The sequence below is a fragment of the Pangasianodon hypophthalmus genome, chromosome 14 (assembly GCF_027358585.1).
Source record: "Pangasianodon hypophthalmus isolate fPanHyp1 chromosome 14, fPanHyp1.pri, whole genome shotgun sequence".
NCBI lineage: Eukaryota > Metazoa > Chordata > Actinopteri > Siluriformes > Pangasiidae > Pangasianodon > Pangasianodon hypophthalmus.
In genome coordinates this window covers 15624059-15646585 of record NC_069723.1, presented here as the reverse complement: position 1 = coordinate 15646585, position 22527 = coordinate 15624059, and the positions used below count along the sequence as shown (strand labels likewise).

General features: G+C 38.1%; 1 protein-coding gene across 1 annotated transcript in view; it reads left to right on the top strand.

Moving 5' to 3' along the window:
* gbe1b (glucan (1,4-alpha-), branching enzyme 1b) overlaps positions 1 to 22527 on the top strand; it is a 106282-nt gene that overhangs the window by 32036 nt on the left and 51719 nt on the right. The window contains exons 8-10 of the mRNA XM_026934885.3: positions 10964 to 11079; positions 11508 to 11635; positions 16503 to 16601. Of these exons, the coding sequence (XP_026790686.2) occupies positions 10964 to 11079; positions 11508 to 11635; positions 16503 to 16601 (343 nt within the window). The remainder of the gene's footprint in view (positions 1 to 10963; positions 11080 to 11507; positions 11636 to 16502; positions 16602 to 22527) is intronic.

The following is a 22527-nucleotide window of genomic DNA, read 5'->3' as shown; positions in this document are numbered from 1 at the left end:
ACCACCCCAACTAGACTTGGTGCACAAACTTAGAGTCTAATATTAGGCAAAAGTTGTAAAAGAATGACTTGTTCCATTATTTCCAAAAGGGCTTGTCAAACATGCCTATATCTCCAGCACTTTTTAATGCTTGTAGGCTACATCAGACATCAGCTCCAGTACTGACTCCTATAACAACACGAATAATAGATGCCATTCAGCAGAAATCTGTCTGAGGCTTATTGTTCACATCATTATAGGTTCCATAAGTATTGTGCATATCTGTCTTTAGCATCTCCTAACCTTAATGGCCCTTGTGCTGAACTGAAAACTTATTTTCACCTCTGGTCCTGTTCAGTAACTGTCTCACTCATTTCCCAACATCAGCAAGGATCTGTGTCACCCTCATGGAATCAATCAAATGTTGTTTTGAACCTGAGTTTAATAAGTGGGTGCCAACAGCTGCAGCACCAAAACATTACCCTGTGTTTAGTGTCAGACAGCACGGGGATCAGTTAATATGAGAGCCTAGCTGGAGTTTCATTACTTATTGAGCCTGTACTGTTATCAGAGGGACTCATTAGAAGGGCTGCAGACATATGCCACGACCGCTAGTGATCTGAAGTGTCATTTGTAAAACCCCAAAGGATGGCCCTAGTGTTATCGCCGCTTCACAGCAAATATTCATACATCTTTTTCAGCTGATGGTTGTTTATATGTGATTAGGGGTCAAACTCTCTTGTTATGTTCCTTTCTGAGGAGATGAATTGTGATCCGAGGCCGGAAGCTGGGAGTGAACGAGTATGTGGCGCTGCTTAATCAGGAGTCTTTGATATTGATGATGAGAAGGAGCTGGCAGCAGTCCCATTAGTGGAAGAGAGAGGGGAGATCGACTGAGAGTTTGTTAGCCTTCTTGTAAACTCGACGTAAATACATGATGCTGTTCGCCGACATGCGAGACTGCGGAGAATTGGGGTTCAATGCACCATAGTTAACATGCAACAATCTCAGTAGAGCTGAGATTCTAATAAATTTACTCTACTTACCTCACTGGATAAGCATAAGCATGATTTAGTAAATTATGTAATAATGGAAAATAGTAAATGGAGAAGGTTGTGCTTTGAAAGGCTGCTGAAGATGATTTCAATTAGCAGTTACATGGGAGTACAGAGAGTGTTGTACAAGGACATACACATATAAGAATGGCTAGGCGATACAGCATCACTGTTATAATTATTAACTAATTATTTAGTCTTGGCTAAATAGATATGCTTTGAATAACACGATCCATTATATACCTACAGACTCTCGTTTCTATTTACAATGTATTTCTTTTCATCTGTGCAAATTCCATTTAAATGCATTTGCAGCAAGAAGGACCACTTCCTTCCTGAAAGAAAATAAAATGTATAAATATTTCTATAGCTCTGTATTTTCTTAGAAACACAGATGATTAAATGTCCAGCGCTCCTTAACACTGGCCTTAACACAGAGATATGTGCTTTAATGCTCACTTGTCCTAATAAAACAGGCATTAAAATTACTTCTAAAAGCATCAAAATCCACCAGGATTGAGTCTGTTTCCATACAGAGTCCTTAAATTGAATTGAATTGAAATTAAGGAATCTCTACTGATCTTCAGCAGATGGGACAAAAACATCTGAAGTAATTGTCAAGTGAAATAAAAGATCTGTCAAATTATAACTGTTACTGTAGCAGCCAACTGTTCCAAGTGATGCATTAAAAAGTCACTAAAATCACAGGCCCAGCTCAAAGAATGAGTTTTTGTCATCAGTCAGTGGTGTGGAGTTAGTTGTCTCTTCTGCAAGAGCGCACAAAAAAAAGAGAGAATATCTGCCGCTCACTTAGACTTTTAACAGCATTAAGGATTTCTGATTTCCAGCAAGACATTTTAAGTTAATGACATTTTTTAGCATTGGTGCTTGTTGCTATGGCAGCAGTAATGTGAGGAAACTTGAGAAGAACTCATCTGCACTCTCTGAACTTTAGAACCCCAAACAATGAGGGGATTTCACCTCCTTCAGCACCATAAGCACTTTGCATAGCTGATGAGGGACTTTTGTCAAAAATATCCAGTTTTTCCAAAATTATTCTGAGCACACTGCACTTTTTGGTAACATTTTCTATGATGCCCATATTCATAAATAATTATAACAGTTTTTATTCTTTGTAAGTTGGTAATGATTCCTTGGAAGCATTTTTCTAAATGGTAATAAAACCTCATAAAACTCCAATAATGTGTTATAAATAATTCTTTGATAACTAATCGTGTTATTACACAAGTGTCACTATTCATTATAATGCCATGTAATGTACTGCATAACCTTTATAATTAATAATTGACCCATGAATAATTATAAAGCAACTGTAATATTTATTAGCAATTATATGAATATTTATGGTCAATGTCATTAATATTTAAATGCCATCATTCAGTGCATCAAATATTTTTATTGTATTCATTATAGGTAACTTGTTAGACACTATATATAAAAATTATGTACAAACTTATTTTTGTAATGTAATATAGAAACTCTTAATTCCAGATTAATATCAAAATAAAAAGACTGTCATTTTTTGAAATTAAAGTTTTCAAACTGTAATAATGTGTTTGTAGGTATGTTTGTAATTAAGGAATTAAGTGTTTCCATATTACATTACAAAACTAAATTTATTATTATAATTAATTAGTTGCTTATAATACAATTTATTACTGAGAAATTATTTTACCATCTCATTCAACTGACTTCAATAAGGAGATAATTAATAAGTATTACAGTTACTTTATTCAAAGGTGGTTATTAGTTATGAAGGCTATGCTGTACATTACATGACATTATAATGAATAGTGACACTTTCATTACAGCATGATTATAAGTTATCAAGATTTTACTTATAGCACATTATTAGAGCTATATGAGCCATTATTATTTATAAAAATGTTTACAAGGAAAAATTTTCAACTCACAAATCATTACAAGCACAGTTAATGATTTATGGGTTTCATAGAAAGTGTTACCCAATTTGCACTCTACATTTTACTGTACCCTATAGGTGCACTGTGTAGACTTTGATTCCTGTTTGCTCATTTCAGTTTGTTTGCTGATCGCCTGACTTTTTACCTGTTTGACCACAATATTGAATTCACTCTTTTTGAATTGTTTGCTGCTTGTTTCATTTTAATAAAACCTTGCATTTGCATCCAACACATGCCAAATTTCTGACACTGTAGCACATCTGTTGTTAATAATAATAATAATAATAATAATAATAATAATAATAACACTCCACTGAGCACCACTGATCAGATCCTGTTTGACCCTGATATGCTCCTGGCATCTTGGTGTATGACTGAATCAGATGTAATTTTTTTTTTTTTTTTTTTTTTTTTTTTTTTTTACACTTTACTAGACACACCCACCTTATAAGTGTATTAACACTACCATGCTGCTATTGTGTCAGTGACATTGTTGAGCTGGGAAAGATCCATCACCCAAAAATCTGGTTAGTGGTGGTGCTGTAGTAGTTGCTTTCCATTGATGGACGGGGTACATGAGGGCTGACAAATACAGGATTTGTCTCATATGCAAGTAAGTTCTTACCGAGTCTGTTTTGTTTTTGTTTTTTTAACCCCATTTTCCCCCAAATTCCCCACCCACTACTTAACTCTCCCCTATCACAGGACAGCTATGAAAAGTCAACACGTGTTTCCTCTCATGCTATACATCGGACCACACTAATTGCCCACTTCCATATACATGAGCTCACAAATTCCCACTAGTGCTGCTTGGATTGACAGAGGAGAGAGAGTAATGCCGCCCCTCCCACCCAGAGACTGGGGCCTATTTTGCATTCTTGGACTCCCAGCCACGAATGGCTGTGGCATCTTTGGGATGCACTCTCCCAATGATAGGGCAAATCCTTTTATGTTGTGCCACTCAGGAGCCCGAAGGCTCACTGTTGGTTCCATAAAATCCACATAAACCAAAAATAAAATCTCTCCAAGTACTCAACTGCTTGTTCAGTAACAAATACATAATCACAACAGGTGTGTTAGAGGTTCACAAGAACCTTACTCTGTCCTGATTTGTATTCGTTAGTTATTTTAGACACCATATTGCTTTGAAACTTAGGCAATGGCTGATGGATAGGTTCTGCTCTGGCTAATGCTAAACTGTTATTGAAAGTCAATGCAGCAAGTAGGTCATTGCAGCATTCGTCAGGCTGATGGGTAGCACATGGACTTCGGGAGTGTTAGAAAGTGGAAAATGCAACGCATCCACAACACCGCCACCCCTCCTTATCAGCATTTGTATGAAAATGCATTTATATGAAAGCTTGAGAAATTCGTCCTTTTAATGATGAGGTAACTAGCCCAAAGGCATCAGCTTAGTTGCTGTGCTTCTTGTAATAAGCTTTCTCAAAGCAGTGCAAGAACACTGTGTGAACACAAGTAAATTAGAGCTCCAGGCCCTTTTTGTTTTCACCCTCTTGGCTAGCATGGTGGCCTGTGCCCTGTCTGCCCAGCGGAACGGAGTCCACTTCAGACGTGTGATTTCAGATGGCTGTCTCTCTAGGTTTCATTTGCATTTTTCACCATTCTGTTGTTGTTCATTTGTATCTCTTTTGTAGAAGTTTATTCTAATTCTACATTGCTTTTACTGGTGCCTTTAGTTTGTTAATGAATAGACAATAAGGTGCCATTATAATAGCACCATGGTCATGCCTGATGTCCTTAACAAGTAATATTGGATCATGTGGCAACACTGTGAATGATTTCCAATAGCAAGTCTGGAGAAGCTTCTGGCAGTGTTGCTTTGTGTATTATAACACGCCCAAGACGCCCTTCTCATTTAAAGAAAAAATTTTGCTCAGAACATTTATTATATTAACACGCATTGCACATTTCCCCCCCCACCCCATGCCTCTGTGTGTGACTTAATAAACTTTCTATTGAGACAAATGTCTGAAATCAGCAGGAAACACATCTGGGTGTCAATAGAGAATGCTAATTTTGACAGTTTTGCACTGCATCCAGAAATCTCTTTATGACACAAAAATGACACTGGGATGGCACATGTCACATCGTTTTGCCCGAGCGTGATTCATCCCTTAAGCAATAAACATTAATCCGCCATGCCTGTCTCTTATTGAATGAGCGAGAAAGCCGTTTTGCCAGCACTCCAGGAGCGCCATGTGAGAAGCGTGAAATGAGACGCCTCAGTCATCGTTTCCCACAAGGCCCGGCTGTTCGCCATCCCTCAGCCTGTCAAGTGCCGTCGTTTCGCCGTTACGCCTCTTGTGAAATGACCTGTCAAGGTGGTAAATTTATTTGTTCTTATCTGCTGGTTGACTGTAATGTTGAGGATCTGGGGATTTCAATCAGTTTTCACTCAGACTCAGACTGGGTTAGCCAGGGTAGAGTCACCACTTCAGGGACGCGGGATGCAAATAAGGCCCTGCTGCTGCCGTTAATGAAGTCTGTCTTTAGCTTTATTCATTGTGATTTCTCTTGGCCTTAGAACTTCTGTGAAGTGACAGTATTTTGTATGATCATTTCAATTTATGTAATGTCTTTCTTACCCTCAGTGATACTGTACATTATTCAAAAAAGAGTGGTAGAAGAGGAAAATAAGCTAAGAGGAAGAGAAGTGGTAATGTTGGGCAGTGGGATGGGGATGGCGGTGGGGGTGTGGGGAGGGAGATAATCACAGAGATACTGGGATATTGAATCCCAAAATCTGAGGACTCCCATAGTATCCAGTATTACTTATATTTAAGTATTATATAATTATATTTAATATTAAGTAGTTAATAACATTTCCTGCATTTTACATGAATTATTCTGTATATTATGTACATTACTTCTATATTTTTAGAAGGGAACTATAAAACAGTATACTGGACATTTGTATTAGGAAGGGTTATTATTGAGGGTTATTATTATTATTATTATTATTATTATTATTATTAACCATTTAACAGAAAAAAAGCTACAACTGCATATTTCCAATATTTACTGTATATAAATAATACGATAGATATATAGATAGATAGATAGATAGATGAATGAATGAATGAATGGTGGCACAGTCATAAAGCAAGTAGCATCGCTGTCTTACAGCTCCAGGGTCCCTGGTTTGATCCTGAACTCAGGTTACTGTCTTTGTGGAATGTTGCATGTCCACATGTGTTTCCTCAGGGTTTTCCGGTTTCCTATCACCTCTGAAAAATGTGCCAATAGGTTAATCAGCTAAGATAAATTGCCCTTAGGTGTGAATGAGTGTGTGAATGTGTGTGTGCATGGTGCCGTGTGATGTCAGTCGTGGCCTCAATGTTCATGCTGTGATCAATCTTCCACAAACATTTGCTTAAATAATACAATAGTTTTACTCATGTCTCTTATTACTCCACCCTTAGCAACAGAAGCAGGGTGAGCACAGAGCCTTTTTTGCCACTATAACCTGCGTCTCACTCACTGGCCCGTTGTGAAGCTTTTTCTATTATTCCTTTAATGATAAAATTAGTGCAGTCTACCAACATTTGTTGCCTCATTTCCTGTTTACTCTGCTGCTCAGAGTGACCCTTGAATCACTTTTCACCCGCTGATTCAGACTCATTACTAAATCTAATTCCTCTGCCAGCCAGCTTCATCTTGACCCAACCTCCATCATTAAGACCCGCTCATCTGTTATTCCGTGCTCCATCTCCCACCTCGTCAGTAAGTTCCTTGAATCTGGTTCTGTACCTCTGCCCCTAAAATTGTTGTGGTGACAGCAATTCTAAACGTTCTTGAACACTCAAAGTATAGACCTCTTTCTAACCTCCCATTTCTATCCAAACTGCTGAAAAAAGAGAGTGCTGGCCGCCCAACTACAGAATTAGCTTGCCTCTAACAACCTCTTTGAGCCTTTCCAGTCTGATTTCCGTCCCCTGCTTCGCATTGAGACAGCTTCTGTCTCTAATGATCTGCTCTCGACTGACTCTGGTGCCCTCAGTATCCTCATTCTGTTAGACCTTACTACAGCCTTTGACACAGTAAAATCATGAAAAACTTTTTTCAAAACAATTTCTCTTTGACTCATAAGGGCCCAAAATGGTGAAAGACAAGCCTATGCAAACTTAGATTTCTTTGCAAGCTTCAGAGGGATTGCCAGAGAGATTATTTACCCCTGTGAGGAATCTCATTATTATTATCTCATTATTCAGCTTATACAGCAGTTTTTACAAGGGAATTTCACATTGTGTCACTTTGCAATGCTTCCCTTGGCATTAATCAGATTGCATGTGTAAGTAACCAATATAGTTATAGTTAGCCAGACTTCTATATTTTATTAAATATGACCAATTATCACATACTTTCACAAGAGGCCTTTTGGCTGACATTAACTAATCATTTTTACTTGCCACTCTTTCAAGTGAAATTTTTACTTTTATTACATTTTGAACACATGATTCCATGAACTTTTTACACTCCAGTGACTATATCTTGATCCGAAAAGCTCATTGTGTCACAGCGTTCAAAAGTTCCTTTGGTGTACAGACGTGCACACATAGATATGTGAAGAGCCAATCAGATTGCAGCTTTAAAGATTCTGAAGCCGCTGGCCAGTTAAGCATACAAAGGGTATCAGGCGCTTTGTAGGCCATGGACAGTGTCTGAGGTTGAGCCAGCCCAGAGGATTTCTATTGACAGAATATCCAGGCGAGCTACAGAAAACATGAAAAGAAAAAATATCTTGAAGATTGTGGCTTATCCCAACATCTGAACAGGAAGGTCCTTGCTACTGTACATAAAGCTTTTTCTAGCACGCTGACTACTTTTTTTTTTACCTTTGTGGTGCGGGCAGAATGTGCTCATGAACCGGTTTACAATCCTTTGAAATTCACAAAAATGCTAAACAGAAAATTTGTAACTCTTTCTTTCAAAAAAAAAAAACACATTAAACATACAGTTCAGTCGCCTGTCCAATTGTATACTTTTATTGGACAGTGTGTACTTGTCTATCTTCTCTTAGTTTCTTCTCCATAGGCATGAAAAATAGAATAACAGAATAAATAATTAATCTCATTTGTGTTCTTTACACCTGCAGCTGCATTTCATATGCACTCTCTCAGTCTTTGTTGATGGCATGTTATGGATCTGTTAGCATAACAGAGAGCTAAATATTATTAGGACCAGTGCACATAAAATCTATAGGGTGTTTAATTACCAGTCACAACTGTCACTTATAGGCTGCATGAATTTTCGAAGAAATCAGCCCCAGCCTTGCTTCTTCTCACGTCTGTGTATTTTTCTTCTATTTGTTGATCTTCCACAAAAATCCTAAATAATCCACAATAGTTACTGCTGAACTACATACTTATTGGTACTGGAAAGCTGAGATTCAACAACCCAATATTTGATTTCTTTTGGTAAAAATAGAGGCACTTAATGGCCATCAATTTTTGGAAGTAAAATAATGCCATTCAATGTTTCTCAGCCTTAAAGTGGGCCACTTGTTCTCCACACAAAGCTGCTCTATTGATTAATAGCCATGCTTTAGGCTATAATGCAGTGGTGTGGTTTTGTCGCGGGTCCACTGCTCACCAAAGTTATTCCCTCACTCTCTTGAGAACACGGTGTGCGCCGGCTCTTTGTGTGGTGTCAGACAGAGGCTAATCTATTCATCACACACCGGCCGGTGGCCGCTTCAGCTCCACGCTTATCGGATCACTTCAGGCCCCTCGCTGGGGGAATGGGAACTCGCTGTTCACACCTTCTTTTATAAAAGCGCACCAGGGATATCTACATCAGCAGTTTCAGCAAATGGCAATCTCTCCCGGCACCACTCTACCCCCAAAGCAGGACCAATTGTGGAAAGTACAACTGCAATGAGAGGTGTGTGTGTGTGTGTGTGTGTGTGTGTGTGTGTAGATGGGTGGAGAGAAGGATTTGTGCCTTCCCAGTATACTTGTATCCATATATTTGATTTAACATACATGAATGTACCTGACTAGCTCAGCAAGTCAGAGAATGCTGAGTGTGCTGTGTGCTGAGGCGATGCATCACATGACTCTAGATGATGGTTTGGGGCACCTGATATTGTATTAATGTTATCTGATCCCTGACAATAGCTCTGCAGACTTGCAGGTGGGATGGTGAGAGTCAGATAATTGAAAAGATGCTGCATTGTTATATTTTATCACTTTCTGGTACCTGGAACCTTTTTGAAAGGGGTTTGAGATCACACAGCATTGAACACATTTTAGGAGATGCAGAAACAGACTTAATATTTCTAGCGCTAAATCATGCGTTAAAATGAACAGTCAAGGACAGCGTTTAGACTCAGAATGGTCACAATGTACAGACGAGATACATTAAGGACCTCTTAATTTGCTATACTTATATGGATGAGATCTTTAACCTATTTTACGTGCCTCACAGGACCCTGGCCGTCACATTTTAGCAGCGTTTCTATGGCAACATGGCCATTACTCAGGGATCACTCATGGAGAGTCAAGGTGTGGAGGATTCTCAAAACGGTTAGTCACAAGTACCTACAGACAGGATCCAACCACCACAGGATATGGTGCTACTATATGGATTATTTATCTCTCCTTAGTTTTTAATTTATATGCTAAACCTCATGATTGAGGTACTTGATGGAAGTTGTGTAGCCCACCAGAATTTTCATTTCTGCATTTACTACTTGGAATAAAGGTGACACATGCAGCAATTCCACTGAGGACATTAGAGTATGCTCAGAATATAAAAGTGTTATAAGCAGTGTTATAAGCAATTGATGTGTGACAATTCCAGATTTGCAAGCCATGAGATCAACGAGATTGTCCTTCCCCAAGACAGGACTGTGTTGTCTCACAGGTCTAGAGAAGGGTACCAAAAATTTTGCCAGCTTTGAAGGTACCAAAGAATGCCGTTTTTTCCATCATTCTTAACTGATGTTCAGAGCATTACAGACTCTTCCTAGAGCTGGCCAACCAGCCAAATTGAGCAAATGGGAGAAAGCCTTTTACTAATAACCTTTATTTATTTTACTAATAACTGGTTACTTTCATCATCCTGGCTACTCAGGCAGAACTCTAGAAGCATCCCAATCTCAGCAAGTGGCACTGCACCAATCAGATCTTTATGGTAGAGTGGCCAGATGGAAGTCACTCCTCAATAAAGGGTGCATGAGTGCTCACTTGGATTTTGCCAAAAGACACGTAATTGACTCTCAGGACTGATGAAACCTGATTCTGTGGTCTATATCTGGAGCAAAACAAGCATCACTCATCACCTGGCTCATTCATTCTCTACGGTGAAGCATGGTGGTAGTAGCATCATGCTGTGGGGATGTTTTTCAGCAGCAGGGAAGCTTGTTTGGATTGAGAGAAAGATGAACAAATTAAATGCACAAAAACGTCTTTGCGGAAAACCCGTTAAAGTGCTCAGAACCTCAGTTTGCAGTGAAAGCTCAGCTTCCACAAATGGCAGTGGCCTGAAATCCATATCCAAAACAAAGCAAGAGTGATTTTTAGACAAGTGTATGAATGTAGTAACAAAATTTACAATAAACGAAGGAGTTTCTTCAATCTGCACTGTATGCGGAGTATGCAGTGTTCCTCTTTGAACACTGCATAATCATACCTATACAAGAAATGATCACAATGCATAAGTTAATGATAGACGCTCTATTGATTGTATTGCCAGGAAATCTGGGACTATAGTGCCTGCTCTCTTTACCCAAAATATAAGCTCTCTATGACATGCAAAAAAAAAAAAAATCTATCCTTTTCAGTAGGTCTCAAAGGGAGAAATGTTGCATGACTTACAGTGCCAATCATTTTGAGAGTCAATTCTGCAATTGCTCATACAAAAAACATGAGCTAGGAACCCCTGGTTCAGAATTTTCAGGCACATTTATTTTTCCAAAATGGAGTCGTATAACTAGATGAATTATGTGTGTGTGTGTTCTAGCTGGGAGGTGCTGCGTTTTCTCTTGTCCAACCTGCGCTGGTGGATGGAGGAGTACCGTTTTGATGGATTTAGGTTCGATGGGATCACCTCCATGCTCTACCACCATCATGGTGTCGGTATGGCAGTAAAAAATTTTGTTTATTTTAATGAATACAGAGGAATTTTGTGTACCTTTGTCAATCATGCTGAAAGTGTTATATAAAGTTCATTTAAATGGCTAGAGATGAGGAACAATGTCTCAAGCAGAGAATTATAAACCTTATGTGATTAACCATAAGCTGTTGGGCCTTTTTTCCTTTTCTCTGATGTTTTTCTCTCAAATTTCGGTAGACTGAACTAAATGAAACTCACTGAAATGAAAGTAAAATTTGTTAAAATACCCTCGGATAAAGAAAATAATTAAAGTGCAAGTGAAATGGGTATTATTTTATGGGTCTTTAAATGTTAAAAAAAATTGTAAATGAGAATATAAGTGTATGAGCTGTACTAAACTAAATGTACTTGTCACTCTGTTTGTGTCATTTTTAAATTCTGTTATACTCAGGTTCAGGATTTTCAGGCTCATATTCAGAGTACTTTGGGCTCCATGTTGACGAAGACTCGATAGTCTACCTCATGTTAGCCAACCATATTCTACACACCCTGTATGAGGACTGCATAACTATAGCTGAGGTAAGGTGTTTTTTTTGTATGTAATATGAAACCAAACAAATATATATTACATAGAGCTGACCCATTCTACTTCAGAAAGTGTGACCATCTTACTATTTATATTATATCTGAAAACAGAACTTTATACAGTATATATGTGGTAAACGTATATTCTTCGTATTTTTGCACAGTGTATACTCCAGTGAGTTCACATAGTGCAGTGGTGGTGTTTCTTGCTTCTCATTACTCCTCACAGAAAACACTGCTATCATCCTAAATCCCAACAATGCTTCTCTTCTCGGTTCGCTAACCTTCTTGTCAGCAGAGCTACTTTCCTCTATGTCCACAAAGAAGGAATTAACCTACAGAGTCAAACGAGCAGAGCACATTAAATTAGTGTTCAGTGGCAGTGTCTTACTATCTACAAAAACACTTGCTCATTTGACTCACTTCTCTCTGCTTTTTTTTTTATAATTAGTCAACAATACCTTGTTGAGATAGTAGCTCAGCTACAGTAGCTCAGCTTTGTTTATCAACTCAACGAAGTTTTTTTTTTCTTTTTTAAGGTGGTTCTCAGTATTTTAGCGTGCATATACAAAAACCTTTAGTGCTTTAGAAAATAAAGATCATGTAAAATAACCTGTTTTTCATAATTTCACAGTCTCCCATATAATAATAATAATAACAACAACAACAACCATAATCATCATCGTCATCATCATCATCATCATCATCATTACTGGGTTATTATTATTATTATTGTTGTGTACACTCATCGAGCACTTTATTAGGAACATCTGTACATCTATTCGTTTATGCAATTGTCTGATCAGCCAATCATGTAGCAGCAGTGCAATACATAAAATCATGCAGATACAGGCCAGTAGCTCTAGGTAATGTTCACATCAACCATCAGAATAGGGAAATAGGGTCTCAGTGATTTTGATCGTGGCATGATTGCTGGTGCCAGACGGGCTGGTTTGAGTATTTCTATAACTGCTGATCTCCTGGGATTTTCACACACAACAGTCTCTCAGAGACTCAGAGGATGGTTCAATAAAGAAAAAACATCCAGTGAGCAGCAGTTCTATGGATGGAAACACTTTGTTGATGAAAATAGCCAGACTGGTTCAAGCTGACAGAAAGGCTACAGTAGCTCAGATAACCACTCTGTACAATTGTGGTGAACAGAAAAATATCTCAGAGTGCAGCACACATTGAACCTTGAGGCAGATGGGCTAAAACAACAGAAAATGTCAGATTCCAGTCCTGTGAGCCAAGAACAGAAAGCTGAGGCTGCAGTGGGCACAGGCTCACCCAGACTGGACAGTTGAAGAATGGAAAAACGTAGCCTGGTCTGAAGAATCACAATTTCTGCTGAGGCACACAGATGGTAAGGTTAGAATTTGGCACCAACAGCATGAACCCATGGACCCAACCTACCTTGTGTCGACAGTCCAGGCTGGTGGAGGTGGTGTAATGGTGTGGGGAATTTTTTCACACTCTGGGCCCGCTAATATGAACCAATCATTGCTTGAATGCCACAGTTTATTTGAGTATTGTTGCTGACCATGTGCATCCCTTCATGGCCACAATTTACCCATCTTCTAATGGCTACTTCCAGCATGATAATGCACCATGTCACAAAGCCAAAGTCATTGCAAACTCGTTCCATTAACATGACAATGAGTTCATTATTCTTCAGTGGCCTTCACAGTCACCATATCTGAATCCAGTAGAACACCGTTGGGATGTGGTAGAATGGGAGATTCGCAGCATTAAAGTGCACCCGCAGGAATTGCGTGATGCAATCATGTCAACATGGACCTGAATCTCAAAAGAATGTTTCCAACATCTTGTGGAATCCATGGCATGAAGACTTGAGGCTGTTTTGAGAGTAAAGGGAGGCCCTACCCAGTATTTAGTATAGTGTTCTTAATAAAGTGTTCAGTGAGAGTATATAACAGTAAATTGGTTCATTTATGTTGCATCTTTCTAATACCCAAGATGGCTGTACAGTTTGTTTCATCACTAGTCAAAGGAAGAGATGGCAGAGTGGACTTGAACGCACCGTGGCTTCTGTTATATAGGGCTGATGATGCTAAAAGATCTGCCCCATAAATGTCCACTCTGGGGAAAGAAAGAGTATAGATGGAGAAACTAAATAGGGCTCTCTAGACCGCATAGATACTAGAAGGATAAGTTTGAATTTGAAACATAAAATAGCAGGTATGCATATAACTGATAAAATTGTGAATTGTTTTTAGAATGTGTTAAAATTTTATCTGCTTAATTTTAAAGGCAGTGTATGTTTTTATCAGGAATGTCAATGAAGAAAGAGTTGCAGTAATCAAGCTGAGATGTTAAGAAAGTACAAACCGAAGTTTCAGCATGCGGAAAAGTTCACCCAATGAATAGCTGACGTGAAGGTAGGGAGTGGCAGGGCAGTGGCAGATTTGGTATACACACAGAAATGTGGATTATTAGCACAAATTTTATGATTTGGAGGGAACCCTAATTAATAGAAAGGGTCAGACCAAGAACTGATCCCTGTGGAATACCTTGTGCACCTCTGTCCGTGAGTGGTATGTGCTTATTCAGGACATCAAGGTGATATCATTTAGTAATATAGCATTAAATCACACAAAAGCAGTATTGGTGTTAGTAATTTCAAAAAGTAAAGGGGCAGGAGAAAACTGTTGTTAAGAAAAATACAGAAACAATAAAGCTGAAGAGGTCATTGAAGGCCCATTAAAGTGTTGTCTTCGTGCTGTGAAGTGTACAAAACCCTGTTGAAATGGTTCATAAAGATTGTTATTGATTAAGAAAGATTACAGTTAAGAGGCTGCAGACATTTTCAACAATTTGGCTGTGAAGAAAAGGTAGAAAATAGGTCGATGATATTCCAGGATTGGCACATTTTTAAGTGATAGGAACAGAACCAGAACCAAGTGGCTTGATAATGAGGTGACATATAAGAGCGCAGATGACTGAAAATACTTCCTAATAGGTAAGGTAGAAGCAAGATCAAACAGGCAGACAGATGAATTAGATTTGTGTATAAGAAATGAGATCAGCGTTGATGGGAGAAAAGACTGACAGAGGTTTGTTTAGAAGGATATAATAATCAAGTGCTGAGCAGACCAGGGGGAATTGCTCATATACTTTGTTACTTTTGTCTTTGAAAAATCTAGGAGAGAATCGATAGAGGGGTGATGAAAAAGTTAAGAAGGGTGAAAAAGTTTGGAGATAGAAAAAAAAGGTTACATCCAGTACCATCCAGTACCATTAAAGACAGAAGACATGTATAATGAACAGGCATTGTTTAAAGCTGCTCAGAATAAGCTACTGAGGCCAGATTCCTTGTAAAGGTGCTCAAGATGCCAATCAGTGATTTTAAAAGCACAGACTTTTTAAAAGCACAGGAAAAAGGAGCAAGTCTCTTTTTTTAATGGGACCACCTGGTCCACCAATATATCAGAGGTACAGAATATGATCAAGACTGAGTTCAGATGGAAACATAAGGGGAGACTAAAAGATTAGAAAAGAAAAGAGGCTTGACAGCACTGATATTGCAGCAGGAGGTTTAAGAATTCATACAAGGTGAAGGAATGGGAAAGCAAGAAATAGCTTTGATGAGACTGTCCTCGGATACACTGATGAAAGTTTCAGAAGCAGGTGCAAAATGGTTTAAATTTATGGATTTTTTTTTTTTATAAAAGACAGAACAGGGCTGAGGAAGAAAGACACTGTAATTAATTCTGTGTATATTTCTAGAAGCAACGATTTGCTAATCCTGTCCATTTGTACAGACAACTGGGATAGTAGAATATGATGAGCAATAAACAGTAAGCCAAGATCTGGTGGAGCAGTGGACGTAAAAAAGTATCAGGTAATGCCAAGTGACCAGCGTATCATAAAGGTAGCTAGAAAACAAGGACAACAACATAAGCTAAGGAGTCATATGAACTCTTTTTGCTCCCACTCTCATGCATTCCAAATGGAATTCTGACCAATCCTGCCCATTTCTGTAGAACGTTTGACCAATCCAGTCTGCTCATGCAGTTATCATTTTCATTTTGAAACTTTTTTTTTAACAGCTTTCATCATTTTTAATAATATTATCTAACAAACTTAGTTGGTTCTATCTCCCAAAATATAACCAAATTACGAATTCAACCTACAGCAGTGTTACTCAGGTCAAAACAGTTACTAATGAATGAATGAATGACAGAATGACAGTGTAAATGCATCACACAGCACCACTCAAGACCCAATGCTCTTATATTAATGAATGTGGCCGTTTTGGACTGCAAGCTTCTGCCTGCATGAAAGTAAAAACTGCCCACACTTGGCTTATTTGTTCATTGGGTACAGCAGGTAGGCCAATTACAACTAATCCAAAGTTTAAAAAAAAAAAAAAAAGGGAGGGTGCAAAGAAGAAAGAGTAGGCATCCAGCGGAAACCATGGGAAGCCTCATTTTGAAAAAGGAACCTCTCACCATGCTATGTTAGCCAATCCACTTAGCCATACACCAACCAGTCAAGTGAACAGTAGGGAAACAACAAGGGGTAGGAATCAACAATATGCAGCCATTTGCGACTTAATAAATGAGTAAATCTCAGTGGGACAAGGGCTCGTAACAGAATAAGTGAGCAGAAGCACTATCAGCATTCAGTAAAGATGAAATGAGAGATAACGAAAGATGAGGTGAATATTAGAACAAACAAAAGCTAACGACCAAATCGATGTCCTTGCAACCTACTTTCAGCCGGAAGCTGAATATTCCCTTGACTAATTTAGATGGAATAAATTGCGAAACAGAAGAGGTAAATCTCACAAATCATATGGCATAAAATGTTTAATTTGTTTTTCTGTTTTTTTAAGGATGTGTCCGGTATGCCCATGCTATGTCGACCCCTGCAGGAGGGAGGCTGTGGTTTTGACTACAGGCTGGCCATGGCTATTCCTGACAAGTGGATCCAGGTGAGGTTGATTTCATTTAAAATCGCATGAGATATAACAATAAACACTTACCTCCCTGATGCTTTACTAGACTGCTTATGCCATAGTGCTGTGCTTGTAGATTATAATATTTATCTGGCATATTACCAACCAGCTGATGCATTTTTGTTGCTTAAATATCATTGCATTTAAGAATCTCCTTAAATTTTATTAACAGAAAAGCTATGCTCAGGACCAGACCAGCCAACTGTCATTAAGCTACCTGTATTATTTTTTATATGTAATGATATAGCATTTCCTTTACTGAGGCAACTTTATGTTGTCCAAGATAGAAATAAAATTATGAAAATGTAGGAATAACACCATGGGAAACACAATGCAATCACATAAGTAAGCAAAACTTACTGAAAAAGTAGTATATAAGTGATTAAACTAAAAGTAGATCATACAGTGGTGCTTGTTTTGCAGGCCAGATCTGAGTATTTCTGCCAAATACTAATATAGTAATATGCCTGATTCTTTATGCCATACACGACTAGTGAATTCTGAAACAAAAGAATCTGATTTCCCATCAGCCTCCAATCCATGGGAGAGTCATTGACCATGATGCAGGTGGCACTCATCGTGTAGACGTTTTAGTCTCAGGATGGCGGGGTTGGTGCCAGGTTTTTCAAGCCTAGTTGGACAAAATATCTAATTTCTCAAATGTTTATCATGGTTGTGATTCAGAAAGGAAGGAGCGATCTTGTACTTCTTCATATATGTTGGTGCAAGCATCAAACCACATTTTATTTTCATATAGACTGCCAAGCATCATATCATATCTGTCTTGTTCATAAATTCAGCCCTCATTTTTTTTGTTTGTTTTAATGTAATTCTTAGTAATTAAGTTATTCATATTTTGATATGTTGGTGAAATATGTCCTGTATGTTGTTTGTTTGTTTCTTTCTTTCTTTCTTTCTTTCTGTCTACAAAGATGCAGCTTTATAGCGTCATACATATGCAGGACGACTTGCCTGACCACTGACATAAATTAGCAATTTCATGTTTGTGTTTTTACCCTTTTGAATATGCTGCCTTTGATCAGAAAACCTGAATTTCTTACCCACAATTAGTTCGAGACTGGCTGTTCCATCAACACATATGTAAATATTTCACAACCACATCCAGATATTCCTGTGACTACTCCCTGAGTTTATTTAAGTACAGACTGATGAGTTATGTATACGAATGTCAGTGTTTGACAGTCATAAGTAGATACTTGTCCTTCTCCCTCATCCTTTTCAGAGAATCCATGGCTAATTAAAAAAAAAAAAAAAAAAAAAAAAGATTCAATTAACAGCTGTGTCACGTCTCTGGTACTTTTTTCTTCTTCACTGCAAGGATCTTTCTGGGTAGACTGGTAATTAGAAAAACCCAGAATGTCCGAAAGCAAACCTTAAAAGATTTCATGCAATTACTGTCAAATAATGACCTTCCATTTTCTTCCAAATGTCAAGGACCTATACTGTATATATACAAGGATCTGTCATTCAAATCAGTAGCTCTGTGCATGATGTGCTCGTGGTGTAAATTTGTGGAGGCTTTGGAAAGCCTGTGTATGAAGCTTGTCTTTTTTACAATGGTCCATATGTGCAAAGCTCATTAACAAACCAAAAATGCAACAGCAAAACCACAAACACAACAGCAAAACCACAAACACAGCAGCAAAACTACAAATACAACAACAAATCAGGAAAAAAAACGACAGCAAAACCAAAACTGCATTTTATGATTTGCTGGGGTTTTTGTTGAGGTTTTCTTAATGTGGTTTGCAGTTACTAGCTATCATACCTTCACCAAGGCAATATGAGCAGAGTTCAGATTTTAGCTTTACATACCTCTCTGCTCTATGATTGACCCAGATTTGAATATTGCATAATTTTTCTTGACAACATTTATTTTTGAAATGCTGAAGATGATGGAAATTGACACTGTACCAGCTTTCTTTCCTAGCCTAATACAATTTCATCCTCATCTGTTTTTCAGCATTTTCCAACATATTGGTAGCAGGTTTTGTATAAATACCTAGTGTTTAATAGGTATGTTGGAAATATAAAAAATTACTGTGGATACTATCACTTTTAGCAATGATAATATACAGTATGTATATAGTGACTAATGTGAAAAATAATGTATACTTTAGCACTTCATGGTAAGAAGTAACATAATAGTAGTAAATATTACCTAGATGCATGCAGTTGTGACTAAACAGGGTAGCTAAGTACGGGTAACATTATATAATTATTCTATATTCACTTTTAATGAAAGTGCTGCGTCCAGACATACTACCATATAACATGTTACCATAGTTACCGTGCTGTAAAATAAAGTTCTATTAGCAACAATGTGGGCTTGAGTCATGCAACTTGAACTTGAGTGTTTATTAATTCTTCATTGATGGGCTAACCTAACTGCACCCTAGTCCTTTCCTCTATAAACTTATATAAACTTGTAATTGTAGTCTTCCTTTATATAATCAAGTAGATGCAATGCGTATAGGCCAGGGTTTCTTTCTCTTCAGAGCATGAGTCTTAGTGGAGCACAGACATGCATTACTAACCAAGCCTACTCAAAGTACAAGATTTTTTTTTCCCTGAATGAAGCAGCAGGTAGCTCTCTTTCATTCCAGATGACCTCTTCCTCGGGTGCGCTCTGCTAGCCCATCTCCTCACCGCTCCCTCAGTGCACCAGTACATCCGCTCCACTGACTCACTCCAGCAGCCTGGTCTAGCCCCTATTTTTACCCCCCTTTTTCTACATTTACTTCTTCATACAAAGTTGCCCAGCATGCAATATTTATTTAAGTCCTTTCATCCGACACTGCTATCGATTTTATTCTGTTTCGGTACCTAAGAGACATTGCGGGCCAGTGCACTAAGACGGCCAAAGTTTTCATGTGTGTGTATATGTGTGAATGTTCTCTTGTGAGGTTGTGTATGTTTTGAAATCATTTGGAAAGGTTTCAGTTGTAGAAGCCCAGTAAACTTGCCCTTGTCTGAAGTGAACAAAAAACTTTCAAAGTTTCGGATAGATCAGATTTTATGTAAGCCTATGAGACAATCCTCCATTAATTTCCTGCAGACAGGACAAAAGCATTAGAGACATTGCAATAATTGGTCTATCGTATGAATATAGAGTGCCTTTCTTAAATATTCATCCCCCACTACATTTTGTAGTGTTACAACCTGGAACTACAATGGAATTCATGAAAAGTAGTAACTGCAAACTATTCACCCCCATTGCTGTGAAATGAGTTCTGGTGTAGCCATGAGAAGTCACGTTATTTGAATGGAGCATACCTATGTGCAATTAAAGTGTCATGTCATCTCAATATAAATACACCTGTTGCTGCAAGGCCGAGTTTGTTAGCGAACGAGCCGAAATAAACAGTATCACGAAGACCAAAGAGCCATCAGAATAAGTCCAGGGCAAAATTCTGTAAAGTACCAATCAGGGTTTGGTTATAAAAATTTCCCAAACTTTGCACATCCCTAATAAATCCATTATTAAAAATGGAAAGTATATGGCACAAATTTGACTAGTGACCAGGGAAGGAGGGGAAGCAACCAAGAGGCCAAATTGTGCAAAGAATGAAGGTGCAATTATACAGATATATATATCTAGCTTATACAGTATGCAATGATTCATAGCCTGAAAAACAAGATGCAAATAATAGTTTGTACAAAATATACATCAGAAATATATATCAAAACAAACAAAATTATAGAATGTCAATCCACAAAGATAATAGACATAGTATTCATAGTACAATTCATAGTACAATAGACAAGTTCAAAGAACCAATAACAAAAGCACAGTCTTAAATGAAAAGTACAATTTGATACCTAATTTAATAAATAAATAATACAAAAAAAAACAAGAGCTAATATATTAGGAAAATAATTACAAGGTAATTGCACAGAAAAAGAGGAAAGCCTTTAGACCCTTGTTAAAGATAGAGACACAGGGCAGTTTGGAGCGGAGGGTGAAACTCTTTTCACCACTGATCCAGGACATGCAGTGATACAAAGGCACTCAGACATCAGAGAAGAACAGGCAGGTGCTCTGAAGTTGAAGACCTGAGTTAGCATGCAGGTGTGTGGTTTTGAACCAGGGTGTGCAGATAATGTGGTGTAGAGCCCTTTGAGGTCCCAAATGCAAAGACAAGTGTTTTGAATTTGATTCTTGCTTTGGGAGGTTATGAACCTGAAAGCACTCTGAATGCTCTGTAGAGGAGCTATTGCATATTAATGGAGTCAAATCTAGGAATAACTACAGCTCGTATTGGAAGCTGAGCAGATTCCTTAGCAAGAAATGGTCATATTGTTCTGTTGTGAAAAATAAAATCTGTAGGATCTGGTGATAATGTTTTAATAATAATAAAAAAAACATTTAATAGTAATCATAATACATTTTCTTTATAACACACTTTTCAATGACTTAAAGATGCTTACGAAAGTTAAAAGAGTTAAACACAGATAGACATAAGCAAAAGAGACCAGAAAAACAGGAGAGGAAAATAGAAAATAATTGATGTACAACAAGAATGAGCTAAGTTGCAGAAATATTGAAAGCTTGGGAGAACAGGTGGGTTTTGAGATAAGATTTAAATAAGGAGAGTGATTGGGATTGCTGCATGGGCTTGAAGGGTGTCAGTATTAATCGACAGGTCCAGCAAAGGAGAGTTCTCCACTGGCAGATCTGTTAGGTTTTGTCCAGTTTGAGCTTCTGATGTCACACATTCATTGAAGTTGGAGTAGAAAGTTCATCTAAACACATGTTTTTGGGAGGTGGGAGGAAACCAGAGAACCCTGAGTAAACCAGTTTGGACATGAGGAGAACATGAGAAACTCCACACAGACAGTAACCCGAGGTCAGGATCGCGCCATCGTGCCACCCAGGAATGATTCGATCATTAGAAAATGTCTATCATGAGCAACAGCATCCTAACAGTTGTGAAAAATGGATATAGAATTATACCAATTCTCACCAAGGTGCCCACACACTCCCTTAAATCTTCCTGATTAAATGGATTTCTGTCCCTGCCAGAGTGATGCTTGTTCCCCTCATCCTGTGCGAAATTAAGATGTCCTATTAGGAAAAGCTGATCAGGCATGCAGCACAAGTTTGGCCAGATTGTATCTGATTACCACTCCGAAATTCTATTGCCTCTAATGGATAATGTTACAAAAGCCCTATAATTTAGCAAGCGCCCTTCCCTGCAGCTCTGGTAGATTGAAATGTAATAGAAATAATTAGCTGGAGACTGGAATGAGGTGTATCACCAAGGACGAGAAAAAGGGAAATGGAGTTTCTTGGTCCTGCAGAGCAGCTCTGTATATAAGTCGCCTCTGTCCACAGCACTGTCTCTGTCTAATCAATTGTAATATTATTATAAATTACAGTACGTCTCTGTTTTATGTCAATAGGATAGGATTCCCACACAACAGGAAGTGTAATTCAATCTGAGTGTTATGTTAATTGGTGGAGATGAGGGTGGTGTATAACAGCAGGAGATAAATAGATGGAGGCTTCTCCCATTCAGCCTTTTCTCTGCTAGTCATCAGGGGTCCTGATTCTCGAACTGAAACTCTTTGGACTTTGTCCCATTTTTGTGTTTTCAATCTAATTGCTCTCAGTGGGCTTTTGCATGAGTGAAGAGTTTGAAGTGCAATGTGATTTTTTTTCTTCCTTTCACTTTATAGCTCTGGGCTAGCAAAGTTTGATCATGCTAAGGTTAAAGTGGAAGTAAAAGGGAAACTTTTGGTGTGTGTTTTTATTGAGAGGAGAAAGAGCTGTGGATGGACTCTATATTCACTTTGTGTAAAGGTCACGTGTTATTTCTCTTCACCGGTTGGGAGCACGTATGTTTTATCTTAGTCAGGCTTGATATTTAAGACAATT